General features: G+C 44.8%; 1 protein-coding gene across 2 annotated transcripts in view; it reads right to left on the bottom strand.

Annotated features, from left to right (window-relative positions):
- Positions 1–11,842: 11,842 nt before the first annotated feature.
- The window catches only part of ATM (ATM serine/threonine kinase), a 276,722-nt gene continuing 270,165 nt past the window's right edge, over positions 11,843–18,399 (bottom strand). The window contains exons 60-62 of one of the 2 annotated variants that reach the window (XM_082248434.1): positions 17,359–17,422; positions 14,891–15,015; positions 11,843–12,187 (exon numbers count right to left, since the gene is read on the bottom strand). In XM_082248434.1, the coding sequence (XP_082104560.1) occupies positions 12,004–12,187; positions 14,891–15,015; positions 17,359–17,422 (373 nt within the window). In that variant the 3' untranslated portion in view covers positions 11,843–12,003. The remainder of the gene's footprint in view (positions 12,188–14,890; positions 15,016–17,358; positions 17,423–18,399) is intronic. The other variant, XM_082248435.1, reaches the window with a different exon arrangement.

Genomic DNA, 18,399 nt, shown 5'->3' with positions numbered 1-18,399 from the left:
AACTATGGGAACACAAATCAGACAGAGGTCCACAGCAGATCAAATCTGAGTATTATCAGAAGTCTCAGGAATTCTGAAGTACCTTAGAAGTATTTAAAATGAATGTCATCAATGCAAGCTCAAAGTCCTTAACCACTTAAGCACCGGAGGATTTGGCTGCTCAAAGACCAGGCCCTATTTTGCGATTGGGCACTGCGTGACTGTAACGGACAATTGCGCAGTCATGCGACACTGTACCCAAATTAACCACTTCCCACCCGCCGTATAACAGAATGACGGCGGGAATGTGGCTGTGTTATCCTGACCGGACGTCATATGACGGCGGCAGGATAACACAGCTCTGGGCGCCCCCCGGGGGTGCGCAGAGCGGCGATCGGTGATGCGAGGTGTCAGTCTGACACCCTGCATCTCCGATCTCGGTAAAGAGACTACTGACGTAGCTCTTTACCATGTGATCAGCTGTGTCCAATCATGGCTGGTCACATCGTAAACAGGAACAGCCGTTGATCGGCTTTCCTTAGTTCGTGCCTGACAGGCATGAGTAAAGGAGCACCGATCAGCAGCTCCCCTGACAGGGGGGGGGGGGGGGTCGGCACTGGTAATCAGATCATTGATTACCAGTGCAGACCCTCGGGGGGGGGGGATGCCACTAGATCCACCAGGGATGCCCACTATAACCCCAGGGATGCCCACCATGACCCCAGGGATGCCCACTATGGCCACCAGGGATGGCAATCAGGGCTCAGGGAGCCCCCCATTGCCCTCCCCATCAGTGCTGCCCGACAGTGTCCTCCCTATCAGTGCTGCCCACAAGTGCCCATCATTGCCATCCTTTAGTGTCGCCCACCAGTGCCCATTATTGCCCACCAGTGCCGCCTATCAGTGCCCATTAGTGCCGCCCGTCAGTGCCGATCAGTGCCACCTATCAGTGCCCATTAGTGCCCGTCAGTGCCACCTATCAGTGCCCATCAGTGCCACCTATCAGTGTCCATCAATGCCGCCTATCAGTGCCGCCTATCAGTGCTGCATATCTGTGCTACCTATCAGTGCCGCCTATCAGCAGAGGCGGCTCTAGGCTTTGTGAGGCCTTAGGCAGAATTTAGACATGAGGCCCCACTCACCCCCTTTGCAGAGGTTAAAGACGTTGTAAACTCGTTTAACTTTTTTTTTTTTTTTTTTACAACCTGAAAGACAAACACATAATGAGCTAGTGTGCATCACATACTAGCTCATTATGAAATACTTACCTTACAACGAGCCCCTGCCGTGCCGTCCGCTTACCTGTAGGACGGGCGACATGTTCAGTCGCCCCGTCTTCCGGGATCGCGGCATCCGGCCATCTGATTGGCCGGAGCCGCGGTGACGTCACTCCCGCGCACGCGCGCGGGAGCCGACGGTCACGGCATGGGACTCTGAAGGAACGGCACCAGCGGCCGTTCCTTCAGAGCGCATGCGTCAGTGACGTCACTGGCTGCATGTAAGGTAAATATCTCCTAAACGGTACATGTTTAGGAGATATTTACAGTACCTATAGGCAAGCCTTATCATAGGTTTACCTATAGAGAAAAGTGTCAGAGGAGGGTTTACTTCCTCTTTAAGGAAGAACCCAGAGGCTGATTACTGCTGCTTGTGTGGGTGGGATGTGTACTGTGGCAATCACATGGGATGAATAGGAGAGGGATGGGACTGGGAACCATGGGGTTGGGGAGAAGGAGGAGGGAGTAAAAAGGGGGGAGTGGGAAGATGATGAGGGATGGGTAGAGGAAAACTGGAGTGAAACTGGGGGATCCTGGTCTGTATAGCAATAAAAAAGGATTTGTACTCTCATGAGGGGGAAGGACAGGGGGACAGACAGGGAGACAGGGGGACAGACAGGGAGACAGGGGGACAGACGGACAGGGGGACAGACGGACAAATAGGGGGACAGACGGACAAATAGGGGGACAGACGGACAGATAGGGGGACAGACGGACAGATAGGGGGGACAGACGGACAGATAGGGGGGACAGACGGACAGATAGGGGTACAGATGGACAGATAGGGGGAGAGACGGACAGATGGGGGAGAGACTGACAGATAGGGGGAGAGACGGACAGATAGGGAGACAGACGGACAAATAGGAGGACAGATAGGGGGACAGATGGACAGATAGGGGGACAGATGGACAGATAGGGGGACAGGCGGACAGATAGGGGGACAGGCGGACATATAGGGGAACAGACTGACAAATATGGGTACAGATGGACAGATAGGGGGAGAGACGGACAGATGGACAGATGGGGGAGAGACAGACAAATAGGGGAACAGATGGACAGATAGGGAGACAGACGGACAGATAGGGGGACAGACGGACAGATAGGGGGACAGACGGACAGATAGGGGGACAGACGGACAGATAGGGGGACAGACGGACAGATAGGGGGACAGACGGACAGATAGGGGGACAGACGGACAGATAGGGGGACAGACGGACAGACAGGGGGACAGACGGACAGACAGGGGGACAGACGGACAGACAGGGGGACAGACGGACAGATAGGGGGACAGACGGACAGATAGGGGGACAGACGGACAGATAGGGGGACAGACGGACACATAGGGGGACAGACGGACAGATAGGAGGACAGACGGACAGATAGGGGGACAGACGGACAGATAGGGGGACAGGCGGACAGATAGGGGGACAGACAGACAAATAGGGGGACAGACAGACAGATACTGGGACAGACGGACAGATAGGGGGGACAGACGGACAGATAGGGGGACAGACGGACAGATAGGGGGACAGACGGACAGATAGGGGGACAGACGGGGGGGACAGATAGGGGTACAGATGGACAGATAGGGGGACAGACGGACAGATAGGGGGACAGATGGACAGATAGGGGGACAGATGGACAGATAGGGGGACAGACGGACAGATAGGGGGACAGACGGACAGATAGGGGGACAGACGGACAGATAGGGGGACAGACGGACAGATAGGGGGACAGACGGACAGATAGGGGGACAGACGGATAGATAGGGGGACAGATGGACAGATGGGGGACAGACAGACAGATAGGGGGACAGACAGACAGATAGGGGGACAGATGGACACATAGGGGGACAGACAGACAGATAGGGGGACAGACGGACAGATAGGGGGACAGATGGACACATAGGGGGACAGATGGACACATAGGGGGACAGACGGACAGATAGGGGGACAGACTGACAGATAGGGGGACAGACGGACAGATAGGGGGACAGACGGACAGATAGGGGGACAGACGGACACATAGGGGGACAGACGGACAGATAGGGGGACAGACGGACAGATAGGGGGACAGACGGACAAATAGGGGGACAGACGGATAGATAGGGGGACAGACGGACAGATAGGGGGGACAGACGGACAAATAGGGGGACAGACGGACAGATAGGGGGACAGACGGACAGATAGGGGGGACAGACGGACAGATAGGGGGGACAGACGGACAGATAGGGGGACAGACGGACAGATAGGGGTACAGATGGACAGATAGGGGGACAGACGGGGGGACAGATGTACAGATAGGGGGACAGACGGACAGATAGGGGGACAGATGGACAGATAGGGGGACAGATGGACAGATGGACAGATAGGGGGACAGATGGACAGATAGGGGGACAGATGGACAAATAGGGGGACAGACGGACAAATAGGGGGACAGACGGACAAATAGGGGGACAGACGGACAGATAGGGGGACAGACGGACAGATAGGGGGACAGATGGATAGATAGGGGGACAGATGGATAGATAGGGGGACAGATGGGGGACACACAGACAGATAGGGGGACAGATGGACACATAGGGGGACAGACGGACAGATAGGGGGACAGATGGACAGATAGGGGGACAGACGGACAAATAGGGGTACAGATGGATAGATAGGGGGACAGACAGAAAAGAAAAAGAAAGGAGGGGAGGGAGAAAGAAAGGAATGGAAAGAGATGGAGGAAGGGTGCCCCTTAGATCAGAGTACTCACTGGAAGGGATGGATGGATGGATCAGGTGCCAGCTTTCCTCTTCTTCTTCCTGGTTTTCAATCTTCCCGCTCACACGTCATCTTCTGAGGAGAAAACTGTCTAGGAGTGTGGGCGGGGCAAGCATAGGTGGAGAGGTCGGGAGGAGGAGCAGAAGCAGGCAGCAGATCTCTCTCCTCCCCCGTCTGTGAGGGAGGGGGAAGTGTCACCGCCGCGACTTCAGTAGTTTGGCTGTGATCCGGAGATGTCAGTGAGCTCCCATTCATGAGCTGCTCCTGATCACAGCCCGGATTCTCCTGCTTACAGATCGGCCGGGACTCGGTCTCGGAGTCAGGATTGTGCTGATGGCAGGGAGATCCCTGCTGCCAGCCTCAGAGGCAACTCTTTAACTGGCAAATTAGGCGGCCGCGAGGCCCCTGTGAGTGCGAGGCCTGAGGCAACCTCCTAATTTGCCTAATTAGAGAGCCGCCTCTGCCTATCAGTGCCGCCTATCAGTGCCACCCCATCAGTGCCTCCTCATCAGTGCCTGTCAGTGCAGTCTCATCAGTGCAGGAAAAAACGTATTTATTTACAAAATTGTATAACAAACAAAAAAACTTTTTTTTTTTTTTCAAACTTTTCGGTCTTTTTTTATTTGTTTAGCAAAAAGGAAAAAACCCAGAGGTGATCAAATACCACCAAAAGAAAGCTCTATTTTTGGGGGGAAAATGACATAAATTTGGTGTAGGTACAGTGTTGCATGACCGCGCAATTGTCATTCAAAATGCAACAGCGCTAAAAGGGGAAAATTGGCCTGGGCAGGAAGGGAGGGAAGTACCCTGTATTAAAGTGGTTAAATTGACGTCCTTTTTTCCCACAAACAGAGCTTTCTTTTGGTGGTATTTGATCACCTGTGCGATTTTTACTTTTTGCGCTATAAACAAAAAAAGAGAGACAATTATGAAAAAATAACAATATTTTTCACATTTTTTTTATATGAAATTCTCAAAAAAAAAATGTAAACATCAAAATTTTTTAACATTTTAGGCCAATTTGTTTTTGGCTACATATTTTTGGTAAAAAAAATATCACAATAAGTGTATTTTGATTGGTTTGCGCAAAAGTTATTGCGTTTACTAACTACGGGAAAGATTTATGTCATTTTTATTGTTTTTTTTTTTTTTTTTTAACTAGTAATGGCGACAATCTGCGATTTTTTTTGTGGGATTGCGGCAGACAGATCGGACCCCTAACTGACATTTTTGACACTTTTGGGGGTACCAGTGACATTACTACAGTAATCAGTGCTATAAATATGCACTGTTACTCTAAAAATGACACTGGCAGGGAAGGGGTTAACTTTATTGGTGATCAAGGGGTTAAGTGTGTCCCTAGGGGCGTGATTCTAACTGTCAGGGGGCGTGGCTTATTAGATCATCACAGAGACATACGATCCTACATAGCAGGATCGCATAGCCTCAGTGATGATCTAAGGGAGAATGACATTGGGCTGTGTTTACATCAGCCGTCTGTCTTTCTCCCTCTCCTGCGGGAGATCGCGAGTGGCGGGCGGACATTGGAGCCACCGGTCAAAAGCTCAGGGATGTCAGTGAACAAGCGGGGGCTAGAGGCTCGCGGGCGAGTGACGTACCGATACGTCACTTTGTCCAGGAGAGGATGACTGCCGCAGTATATAGTCGTGCGTCAGTCGGGAAGTGGTTAAACACAGGCCCTATATCATCTACTGCCTGTCCTGCTCACCAGAGCTCCCTCCAGCCACAATCAGTATGGAATAATGCAATCTAAAGTGTCCTGAGCAGAGAGGTTTCCCTGACAGAGTTCATGGAGCTGCTCTGTCAGGGCCTGATCACAATTTCTGTAGCACTTACCACCTCATAAAGTGATCTGCAGTCGATCGCTTTTCTGAGGGCAGTTGACAGGTGACTGGGAAGTAATAAGTCACCTCAACATCTTTTTTTAATTTTTTTTTTTTTTTTTTACATTAAAAAAGGTCCTACCCCTGCAATGCATGCATTACACACATTTACAGGATTGCATTTAGTGGTGGTACTGTCCACTGAATGTGACATGGGGTATCAATTTTGCTGTGGCCGCGGCATATGTACAACCCTGTCGGTCACTGTTGAAGCTGAATTTTAAGGAATGTTTGTTGGGCACTTCTGCTGAGAAACCAGCCCTCCAACTAGATCTTGGTAGGGGGAGGAAAAAAGGGAGGTGGGTGGACTTCCAATAATGTGCAAATGCCCCACACTAACACGGAGGGCAGCTCTTAGGAATGGCAGAAGCAGTTCTAACTAGTAAGCAGAGAGACAAAGGAGCACTACTGCGCATGCTCCGAAACGCGATACCGCCCCCTTGACATCATTACGCTTGGTGCGGTCCACAAGCGAGGCATACGTTCCACCGCAACCTCGGACTGATCCACTGTTCCTGATTGGGCTCCCTTACCTGTGTCCTCTCTATGCTGCTCCTTGGGCAGTTAGAGGATAGGATGAGTCACGGGACCAGGAAGAGACCCCGAGCTGTGACGATACATGCCATCCATCTTGTTGTTTGTGCAATAAAGTGTTGTCAGCTGCACTCAGAGGCGCCTTTTTTCTTCTCACTGTTGAAGCTGAGGTGGGGCTGTCGAGGGATGGTAAAACCACAGAGGTCTGCTAATCTTTCACATTACTGCAATAAATTGTTCTGCTGTTTGTTATAAGACCTTGGATGAATTGGCTCTATGGACAGTTTACTACATACAACAAGACCTTGCTGTTGCTTCTGTGGGACAATAAACCCCTACCGTTTAATTTTAAAATCTGACCTATGTTTACAATTTTTGACCAATTTTAATGTAGCTAGTATGACTTATTTTTGTATCCTAAACTACAGTACTCAAGTGTAAGCAAATTACCACTTCAAAGTGGCTCTGTGGTTTAACTCTGTTGTAGGCTTTCACCCATAGTAACCAAAAGTCCATAAATTAAGTCCACCAACATTGTGCAAAAAAAAAGTGTTGAGATCTTCTCCCATGGAGATAAGTATCAATCACACATCACTTTGCGTGCAATGGTGATTCCGTTCCCCAGCAGGTATACACTCACCAAATCGCAACGCCTCCCATTCTCATAGTTGGAATGTTTGTTATTGTAAATAGATCGTAATAGCAGTTTTTGGATTGTTTTCTTATCCTCCACAGTGCGGAAACTATTCTGCATATTTATGTATCCTGCTGGGCCCCCATCAGGTGCTGCAAAACACTCTTTGTACTATTAAGCTCAGCTTGCCCAAGCGAACAGCAGCATCAATGGATTTCACCAAATTAGTCACACCCATTATTCAAATACACATTTTTGCAGCAGCGCACACACTGCAAGTGTATCACCCTGGTAGGCTTTCCCAGGGTTGACATATCCCACCCACAAGGTCCTGGCTGCATCAGGAGAAGTTAGAAGTTGTAAGTGGCCTGGAGATCTGTGTCATCTGCACCCTGACTCTGACCTTTGAGGAGATGTATATGAGAGAACGGGAAAGGTGGGTAAGTCTGCTTTACTGCGTTCCTAAGTCTTGTCGGTTATCCCATTGAACTGAACGGTTATCCTATTTTAATGACCGAATGAAAGAAGAATGTTTGCGTTTATTGGTCTCAGAACATTATTGCCATGATCTTCACAGGTACTAACTTCACCCAGCCTCCACATTCGTATGAATTTTCAGAGCTTTTCCTGGGTCGATTATGATCAATAAACCCTACTGAAAAGGATAATCATAAAATTAGCCTGGACTTTGCCCATAATAGTAAGGTAACACAATTGCTTTATTACCTGTGCTTCATTGCCTCCATAGCCCTGAGAAATACATGGCACTGCTAGGAATGGGGTAACATTACACTCACACCTGCCACCCCACAATTCAGTATTTGGCACCTAAGTGGCTAATTGCCAGGCTTGCCCACTGTGACACTAAGCAAGGACTGGGTAACTTAAAAAAAAAAACACACAAGCATCTATTTACAATACCTGTCTTTATTAGAAACTATACAGTTAAACGTGGCTAACAAGAATTTTCCATTTTATGCATCAAAGAAGGCTAACAGTTCGATAAAAAAATAATCTATCCCCCTCTTACACAAACCATTATTCCTCTGTAAATCTTATCTAGCAGTTGTCTTTGGAGCTTGGCTGACTAAAAAGGAACAATGTAACAATGTATTAAAGTATCAAGAACACAAAAGCTGCCATAGTGGACTTCTCTTTGGGAAATGTTAGCTACCTGGCTGAATGCTGTCCCTCTGGATTCAATACTTTCATTCACTAAGCCACAATAGGTATACAGATTGAGCCTGACATCTTACTTGTTTCTCTTACTTTTCACATCTGCAAACATCACCAGCCAGGCAACAGACATTTTATTAGATCAACAATGGCAGACTCCAGGTGCCTCTCAGACAAGGACAACTTTATAGGGGAATATTCTTATGCAAAATCACAGGTTTTTATTTTGTTTGCTGCTTAGGGGTGGACGTTTGTAATTTTCATTAGTCTGTTCCTGGTAATTCACTCAAAAATGTCACTAGAATTTAGTGACATCACTATATCGCAGCGAATGCATAATAAGTCCAATTCGAATATCCATAACAGTGTTTTTTTTTAACTAAGTAAAATATACATTACAGGAGAGCAGCCAGAGAAATCATGAACAGTACATAACAAACATTAAAATAAACTTATTTTTGATGAACAATTTATAGTGAATCATTTAATAGATTCAATCTAAATTAGTTTATTGCTAGTGAACCACAATCACACTAAACAGAAAACTACATCAGCAACTGGAAATTGTGGTTTGAGCTGGCTAATTGTCCCACAACTATCCACCACAAATACAAACAATGGCGGAAATTAACAAAGAGTTACATAGGCATAAAGCCTGCGTCAGTCTTCTAAACGGAATAAAAAAAAAAAAAAAAACTAGCAGGTGCTACTCCCAATTACCAAAAGGGGCGCAAACCTCTGTTCTATGCTGTCTGCACTAGGCAGGAACGCAGTTCACAGAGCAAAGCAGCGGTCTGCACCTCTGGCTCCCTCCTCCCTCTGTTCATTTCTTCCACCCCGCTAAGCCAAAAGCAAGAGGGAAGAGGAAAGCTTTTAACCTTGCCTTTACCAAGGTTAACAGCCAGGCATATGATCATTAAGCAATGCTTATGAAGTGTAAACATTGCATAGACAGAAAGGATTGTTGGCTGTCAGGAGACCACTTACATTCCAAACCTCAGGTCCGAACTGGCAGGGATCTGTGGCAGTTTTCTATACTTAAAGCTGCCACAATCTCTGTTAATTGGTCACAGAACCCATGCCAATTTTTTTTTTAACTCTGAAACTGGAACTGGCACAAAGAGACCTGAGACAATGAAGGGAGGGAAAGCCGCTCAGGTGTACGTTCAACCCCGGTGCAGGTCAGATCCGTCATCCAAGAATAGAAAAATCTGATTTTGAGACCGCACTCAGGATGTTACGATGAAATCAAAAGTTTCTTTATTCCTCATAAATAAAGTAGACAGACAGTGTGCAAACAGACGTGTCAGGTTGATGCGTTTCACGACGCTGTAGGTCGCTTACTCATAACCACACACCATGAGTTATGAGTAAGCGACCTACAGTGTCGTGAAACGCGTCAACCTGACACGTCTGTTTGCACACTGTCTGTCTACTTTATTTATGAGGAATAAAGAAACTTTTGATTTCATCATAACATCCTGAGTGCGGTCTCAAAATTGGATTTTTCTACAAAGAGACCTGAAACAGGTGTGCACGCCACTTCTGACAGTGGTCAGAAGAAGCATCGCTGGCTGCAATATCTCTCATCCTCTCTGGTGCTAACCCCCTCAGTACCTCTTCTACACGACAAGTTGTCCTCCATGGACAGTGTAATTCCACCCAGAAAACTGAGTGCAGGGTACCATAGTAATGCCATCTCAGAGGCGATTCTATAAATCCCTGCACTTACAATATGTTCTCATGACATCAGAGCCACTCTCTGCATCATTAAGGACCAACCACTGCTTAAGGAAGTTGGAAAAGGACCCTGAACATCACATGATCAGCCTGATAGCTTTGGAAAAAGTTACGTTTATTAAAAAAAATGTAAAGCATAAAACTAGGGGTGGGGGTAACAGACTGAAGCTACAAAATGACATATGAAAATGCAGCTTTTTATTAACTTTAGAATAGTGGGGGCTTTGTTCAATTTAATTTCTTAAAGTACTGAAGAATGCAAAGGACCGAGAGGGCTGTTTCCTACAAACACTGGTTTGATATACCTGCTTTACATGCACTTATTAAAAGCACAGAAACAACCTTATATTGCAGAACCATTTACCAACACATACAGTTTTAAGGCCACAGTCTGTGCAAGGTATGGAAACCATGGCTACATCTACAGTTTACAACCTCACAGTATAACTGAATGGTTAGCAGATGTCATTACTCTCCAACCTTACTTCATAGAAGCCATGGGTTTTTATATCTTGCATTGATGATGAGCAAAAGCTTGAAACAGCTGTATGCAAGATGGAATAAAGGACTACAATATTAGGCTGTGCTATAAAATCATTCTAAATGTGGAGTTAGGTCAGAGGGAGAACAAAATGATTTGCTCAGATCTGGCTACTGAGGAATAAAGATTGTTTTTTATTGTTCCATGTTTTTTATTGTTCCATTTTCCAAATTTTCCAAATTTAAATTTGGACATAGTGAGGAAGGGTTGGAGCCTTTGTCAGGGTTTTTGTTTGTGCAGTCAGGCCTGAGGGGATACCAAGCCTTTCATAGATAATGAGTAATATCAGGGGTTGCTGTGAATAGCACTGACAATACAACCCTTCTATAAGGATTCTGAAAAGCTTCAATCATCCCTCCAATGTTTGGAGAAGCGGGCGGGGTGCCCAATGTTGAATGAAAAGGGGAAAGATTAAGAAGTCCAAACTACAGTCAATTTAAAAAGTGCATAATGTGGTGCAGAGATGGATTTTACAGGGATAAAGAAAGATTACACAAAACTTCTTGTATATGGCTATTGTAGCCCTCGAACAGGTGTGCAATGCAATGGACCTCATGTATCGAAATGTCTGAAACAAGATCTGTATTACCCATAACAACCCATTATCAAAGAAAAGTGCCTATTGTTCATGGCCACTAGATTACCGATTATGTGCTCTCAGTAAAAGTTTAAAACAAAAGAAATTATCATGAACCATTTACATAGATCAGCCGCACTGGGTGTGGATTGGTGACAGATCCAATTTATTGGAAATCACAAGACAAGGTAAGCACTGTATGTCTGTATCTGGTGTGGACACAGCAGTCTTTCTACACCATTGTCACCTGACTGCGACTAGAACATTGCTTTCTCCATATGTCACTTCTCTGAAAATCCAATTTCAGTTTAAGATATATATATATATATATATATATATATATATATATATATTTTTTTTTAGGGGCATCAAAATAAACTGTGTACCAAGTTTTACAGTTGGTTTCCTTTACAAAGTAGTCACAGCCTGAGTAGCAAAGTCTTTCCTCTGCCAGCATGCTGTAGTGTGGGACTCTTGCTCTCTGTGTGGAAGCATTGGTCTCTATGCAGAAGTCAAAACAGACCCCTTGCTAAGTCAGACCTATAGCTCTGAAATCAGCAAACCTCACATTCCCTGCTGATATGAGAGCTGTAGCTCACTGCAGAGGGACCACTGCTTTCTGAGATAAAGCAAAGGTTCCCCACTGTAGCACAATGGCAGAGGACAGGCTCTCCACGCACAGGCTGTGGCCTAAAGAAAATAAACTTTGAACAGCTGGGCTTTAAATTGTATCTAAAGTCACAACTTTAACCCTTCATTTCCGGACATTCACACAAAAAAAATGTTTTGACCTAAGGTACACTTTAGGTATAAATTCCCTGTACCAACTTGCACAACGCTTTCCTGAGTTATGTATGGTGGAGATCAGTGCACACATTACACCCAGGCTTTCCAGCCAGGGAATAGTCGGCTCAGATTCTTTGGATCCATAGCTTGCTGGATGAGAAGATTCACTTGTCCTTCCACATTCAGCACTGTCCCCTCCTCTACCCCTTTCAGTTTCTCCTGGAGTCGGAGTAGGACACGCTCCGCCACTTTATTGAAGCTCTGTGAATCACTGCTAAGAAAAAACAAAAAAACACGGAATTGCAGATATATACAAAAATACCAGAAACAAAAACATTCAGCAACCCACAATTGACTCTATGTAGGTATATTTATTGTGGGTCTCTTTGCTATAGCGGCAACTGGCATATAAGCTTAAAACGACTCTCAGTTAAACCCAGGGATGCACATGGCAAATTCAATTTTTCCCAGCACACTTACCAGCTAGCCAGCAAAAAACAAATGGCACTCACTCTCTAATGCATTAAAAATAAAGGATTTAGTTGTACAACATTTGCTAATATATGTGGAAACTGCACTGTCTTGTCAAGGTAATTTGTATCCTAACTCTAGGCTATGAGAGCCCCCATGCTGGAGAACATGCAGCAATGAGTAATTGAAGAGGCTTAGGCTTGCTGGATTAGGCGCATGGACACATTGGAAGTCCTCAGCTACCATTGAAGGCATATAATATTCTATTTAATGTGCTCTTGATGGCTGTCTCACCATCTGCCCCAACAGCAGATAGATAAAGTACTTTGAGTTCCAGGGAGAACTATATAGAAATATAAATTTCTTATTATTACCTTGTGGTAACACTTTGGCCCTTTTTTGTTCCAACATGACTGTGCCCATATGCAAAAAAACAGTTTTTATATCTTCCCCCTATCATTTCTCTATAGAAAAAAACATCAAGACAAGGATATTTCTTGTTCTGTTATTCCATTTTCTCTTTCACATTTCTAAAGTATGCATAGTGTGTAATACTTGAAAATACATATATATTTTATACCTTGTACTCTTTTGAATCTAAAAAAGTGAGAGGAAATTCCTCCTAACTGAGGGACATCCCTGGTAGTCACCAGAACTAGTGCCCCCATTGGAAGATTTCCCCTCTATTCCTGTTCTGGTGACCACTCGAAACTTGGGCTTTTCGCTTTTGTTGATAACGGTCACCAGGGCAAATACAGTGGCTGAACCTCCCGAACAGAGACATACACTGCAATTAAAACCCGGTGGTCTCATCTCTCTCCACTCCATCTAAAACTAAAAAACAAGTTTTCAGTTATACACTGCTCAAAGAAAATTAAAGGAACACTTTCTAATCAGAGTATAGCATCAAGTCAATAAAACTCCTGGGGTATTGATTTGGTCAGTTAAGTAGCAGAGGGGGTTGTTAATCACTTTCAGCAGCTTTTGTGTTAATGAAATTAACAACAGGTGCAAGAGATGGGCAACAATGAGACAATCTTCAAACCAGGAATGGTTTTACAGGTGGAGGCCACTGACATATTTTCCCCCTACTCATCTTTTCTGACTAGTTTTGCATTTGGCTAGGGTCAGTGTCACTACTGGTAGCATGAGGCAATACCTGGACCCTATAGAGGTTGCACAGGCAGTCCAACTCCTCCAGGATGGCACATCAATAGTGCCATTGCCAGACGGTTCACTGTGTCTCCCAGCACAGTCTCAAGAGCATGGAGGAGATTCCAGGAGACAGGCAGTTACTCTAGGAGAGCTGAGCAGGGCTGTAAAAGGTCCTTAACCTATCAGCAGGACCAGTATCTGCTCCTTTGTGCACTGAGGAACAGGATAAGCACTGCCAGAGCCCTACAAAATGACCTCCAGCAGGCCACTGGTGTCTCAGACCAAACAATCAGAAACAGACTTCATGAGGGTGGCCTGAGGGACCGATGTCCTCTAGTGGGCCCTGTGCTCACTGCCGGGCACAGTGGAGCTCTATTGGCACTTGCAGAATTGGCAGGTCTGCCACTGGCGCCCTGTGATTTTCACAGATGAGAGCAGGTTCACCCTGAGCACATGTGACAGACGTGAAAGGGTCTGGAGAAGCCATGGAGAATGTTATGCTGCCTGTAACATCGTTTAGCACAACCAGTTTGATGGTGGGTCAGTAATAGTCTGTGGAGGCATATACATGGAGGGACACACAGACCTCTTCAGGCTAGACAATGGCATACTAACTGCCATTAGGTATCAGAATGAAATCCTTGGACCCATTGTCAGATCCTAAGCTTGTGCAGTGGGTCCTGGGTTCCTCCCGGTGCACGACAATACCTGGCCTTATGTGGCGAGAGTATGCAGCCAGTTCCTGGACGATGAAGAAATTGATAACAATGAATGGCCGCCCTTTCCCCTCCCCCCTGCTCGCCTGACGTAAATCCAATAGAACATTATGTTTTGGTCCATGTGATGCTGCCAGGTTGCACCTCAGTCTGTTCAGGAGCCCAGTGATGTCCTGGTCCAGATCTGGGAGGAAAGACCCCAGGACATTTGGCGTCTCGTTATGAGCACGCCCCGCGTTGTCAGACATGCATACAAGCATGTTGGGGCCATACAAACTACTAAGTACCATTTTGAGTTGCTGCAATGAAATTTCAGCAAAATGGACTAGTCTGCTGCATCATTTTTCACTTTGATTTTTGGGGTATCTTTGAATTCAGCCCTCTGTAGGTTGATCATTTTCATTTCTATCAAAGGATGTGGCATCCTTTCATTCCTAACACATTACCCAGTCCATATCAGTATAGATATTCAGCATGATATTTTTCCCTATTGAGATCTGATTCAGCATGATGTTCTTCCCCATTGAGATCTGATATGTTTTCAAAATGTTTCTTTAATTTTTTTGAGCGGTGTATTTTAATAAAATTAAAAAAAAATATTGGCCTAGTTTCACCATAAGATAAGATGGCAATACCAAGTGTTTCTGTTGCATTCCGGGTCCTCAGCAAGTGTAGCATTGAGTTCGGCTTCATCCTGTTGCAGGTAAAGAGCTTTCAGAGGATTCATAGTCCAGTCAAAGAGAGGGTCATAAAGCAGCACCTGCCCAACAAAAGTACATGATATATTACATACAGAAAGACTATTCACAACTACACTTATCCGGACCTGGAAAGGATTTCTTATCAAGCACGAATGGTCCTAATGTCGTAAGGCATATAGGACCCACATCATCTGGTGAGTGGGCATTTTACTTATTTCCACGGTGAAGGAAACATCTAGAGAAGCCAAGGAAGAAGCACCTGCACTTTAAGCGATTTTTTTAAAGTTTTTTTGATTGGACTGTTCACTATAATTATTTACAGCATTGATCACTGTATCACCATTATTTATTGTGGTGGATATCTATATGAGAATTGGTTTATTATTATATTTATTATTTATACTTGTATGTGTATATGATCCACTTTCAGTATTTAGAAGCACAATATTTAGTATTATTTTGTGATTTAGTAGCATTTCTTTTTTCACCCAGGGAGTATACAGCAAGTGCTATAGGTATCACCGTTTGTGATTACCATTTTCTCACAACTACACTTATCACTGGAATATATAAATAGTAAATCAGAAAACAACACAAAATAAAATGACAGACTGTAAAGGAACTTGTGATGAGAACACACAAAAACCCATATTAGCATTCATTTTCAACATGTAATAACAGAATAAAGTAGTAGTCAAAACATAGCAACCACTGAGAAATCAGATGTCTTTTTTCCAACACAGGTTAGAAAACATAAGTATATACTGTAAAGGCATATATGGGCAATGCTAGCTCATTATGCGTTTTTCTTTCAGGTGTTTATTTTTAAAAAGAAAATTTCAGAGGTTTACAACCTCTTTAACTCCATTCATAATTGCATAAGATGCAAACTAGTTGTTAAGGTCTTTAGTTTTTGTCATCAAAACATTACAGCAGTGCACCAGTCTACCTCACTTCTACTCTACTTCCTTTTCTGTTGTTCACCAGTCTATCCCACTTCCTTTTCTGTTGTTCACCAGTCTATCCCACTTCCTTTTCTGTTGTTCACCAGTCTATCCCACTTCCTTTTCTGTTGTTCACCAGTCTATCCCACTTCCTTTTCTGTTGTTTACCAGTCTATCCCACTTCCTTTTCTGTTGTTTACCAGTCTATCCCACCTCCTTTTCTGTTGTTTACCAGTCTATTCCACTTCCTTTTCTGTTGTTTACCAGTCTATCCCACTTCCTTTTCTGTTGTTTACCAGTCTATCCCACTTCCCTTTCTGTTGATCAACAGTATATCCCACTTTCTTTTTTGTTGCTTTTCAATCTACCCCACTTCCTTTTCTGATGTTAACCAGTCTATCCCACTTTTTGTTCTGTTGTTTACCAGTCTATCCAACTTCTTTTTCTGTTGTTCACCAGTCTATCCCACTGCCTTTCTTTGCAATGCCCCTGTTAAACCCACTGCCTTTTTGTATGAACTAATCCATCCCACACTTTTGTAGAGTGTACTGGTCCATCCCAGTCCTATTTTTTTAGTGCACCAGTCCATCCCACTCCCGTGTAGGGCACTGGTCTCTCCCAGTCCCTTTTTTTTGTAAAGCACCAGACCATTCCACTGCCTTTTCTGTAGTGCAGCAGTCCATACCACTGCATTATTGGTAGTTCAGCAGTCCATACCACTGCATTATCGGTAGTTCAGCAGTCCATACCACTGCATTTTCTGTAGTGCAGTAGCCGATCCCACTGTCCTTTCTGTATTGCACCAGTCATATCCACTCCATTTTCTGTAGTGCACCAGTCAATCCCACTCACTTTTTTCTTTTGTTTACCAGTCTATCCTACTGTCCCTTTTGTAGAGCAACAGTCTTATCCCACTCCCTTTTCTGTAGTACACAAGACAACATGCTGCCTTGTATTGGTAATATTGTGATTTGAGAACCCCTTTTACTTATGAAGAATTTATGTGATAAATCCGAGGCTTTCCATCACACACCCTTCATGATCCCAGTTGTTCCATAGCTATATAAAGTCTGATTTTTAATACTGTCTGAACCCAGTTGTTTCCCAAAGCCACACACTAGCTTAAATCCTGTCTAGAAAGTATGAGCATCATTGGTGATTTATCAAGTAGCCAAAGATGATGTAGCAACACCCATCACACATGTGGAAGTTGAGTGCAGAGAACTGGGGTTAAGGCAAAGTAAGTAAACTTTCTGACTTTAGCACAGCTGCAGTTTTTTTCTGGACAACATTAACAGTTGACAGACTGATTTCCCTTGTTGCCAGAAATTTCTCTTTAATGCAGCTATTAATCACCAGCACCCATCACAGCAGGCAAGAACTTGCAGTTTCTAAATAACAGAAGAGCCCTTGATGGCCCTTGCCTCCTGTTAGAAAAGCATCAAAATTCAGGCTCACCTCAACAATGGTCAGCAGAGCATCTTGAGAGCTTCTCATCACTTCCATGGTCTTCTCACAGCATCTAGGATGAGATACAACATATTCAACACTCCCAGAATGCAGCTAAAAAGGGTAAAGACCTTTATGCCTGGAGTTGGACTTTAAAGTGTACCTTAAGCCAAACTTTTTTTTTTCAGGGTGTAGTGAGGGCCTGGTCAGAATTTTCTTTTTTTATTGCTATCTGTGTCTCCACTAGGGAGACTCACTTTCCACTTGTCCTGGTGACCATCATTATTGGGACTAAAAGTGAGGAGAAAATGGGATTTTTTGACTTAGCGTAAAATCCATTTCTCTGATGTTCATTGACTAACACAGCTCCTGAGCTTCTTAACCATTGGGTTATACTACCCCCTACAGGAGTAGGACACTAGGCAGAAAAAAAGTCTGGCTACGCCTAGCAGCAGTCCCAGGGGTTATACTCCCTTTCTCTGCTTTAGGTGCTCAGTTTTGTTACAAGCTGTCAGAAGAATTACAACTCCACAGAGGGGTGTGGGTGCTATGTCCGTCAATGAACATCAGAGAAATGGATTTTACGCGGGGCCGATTTTCACCACGATGAAGGCTGCCAGTTCTTCTGCACACCCTCCGACACCCGGTGATGACAGGTAGCAGCGTTGTATGCTTGCAGGATCTGTACAGGATAAACAGTCCAGGCTGGAGCTCCATAACTCCGCTGCTTACGTGTCTGGCACTAGCTCCACCCCCCCCCCCCCCGAAATGGCGAGCAACATTAGTGGATTTACACCCCCTAATATCTCCAAAATATTGAATGGAACACCGCTCCACATATAATGACATAAATTACATAGCTAGTACATTAGCTACAAGCAGTGGAGCTAAACGTATCTCCAGACAAAATGTGGGAACAACATTGGCTAGGAGATAAATAATTACCCAAAGATCTTGCCCTTCTAGCCATGACATTAATTCCTTGTGCACAAGTTTCATCACTATAAAGAAGTGGTAAATGTTTATAGACAATGTGTTTAATTTGTTTAA

The sequence above is a fragment of the Pelophylax lessonae genome (genome assembly GCF_965119305.1).
Source record: "Pelophylax lessonae genome assembly, chromosome: 2".
Classification (NCBI taxonomy): domain Eukaryota; kingdom Metazoa; phylum Chordata; class Amphibia; order Anura; family Ranidae; genus Pelophylax; species Pelophylax lessonae.
The sequence above is the reverse complement of the archived record's forward strand: the minus strand, read 5'-3'. Positions and strand labels throughout refer to the sequence as shown.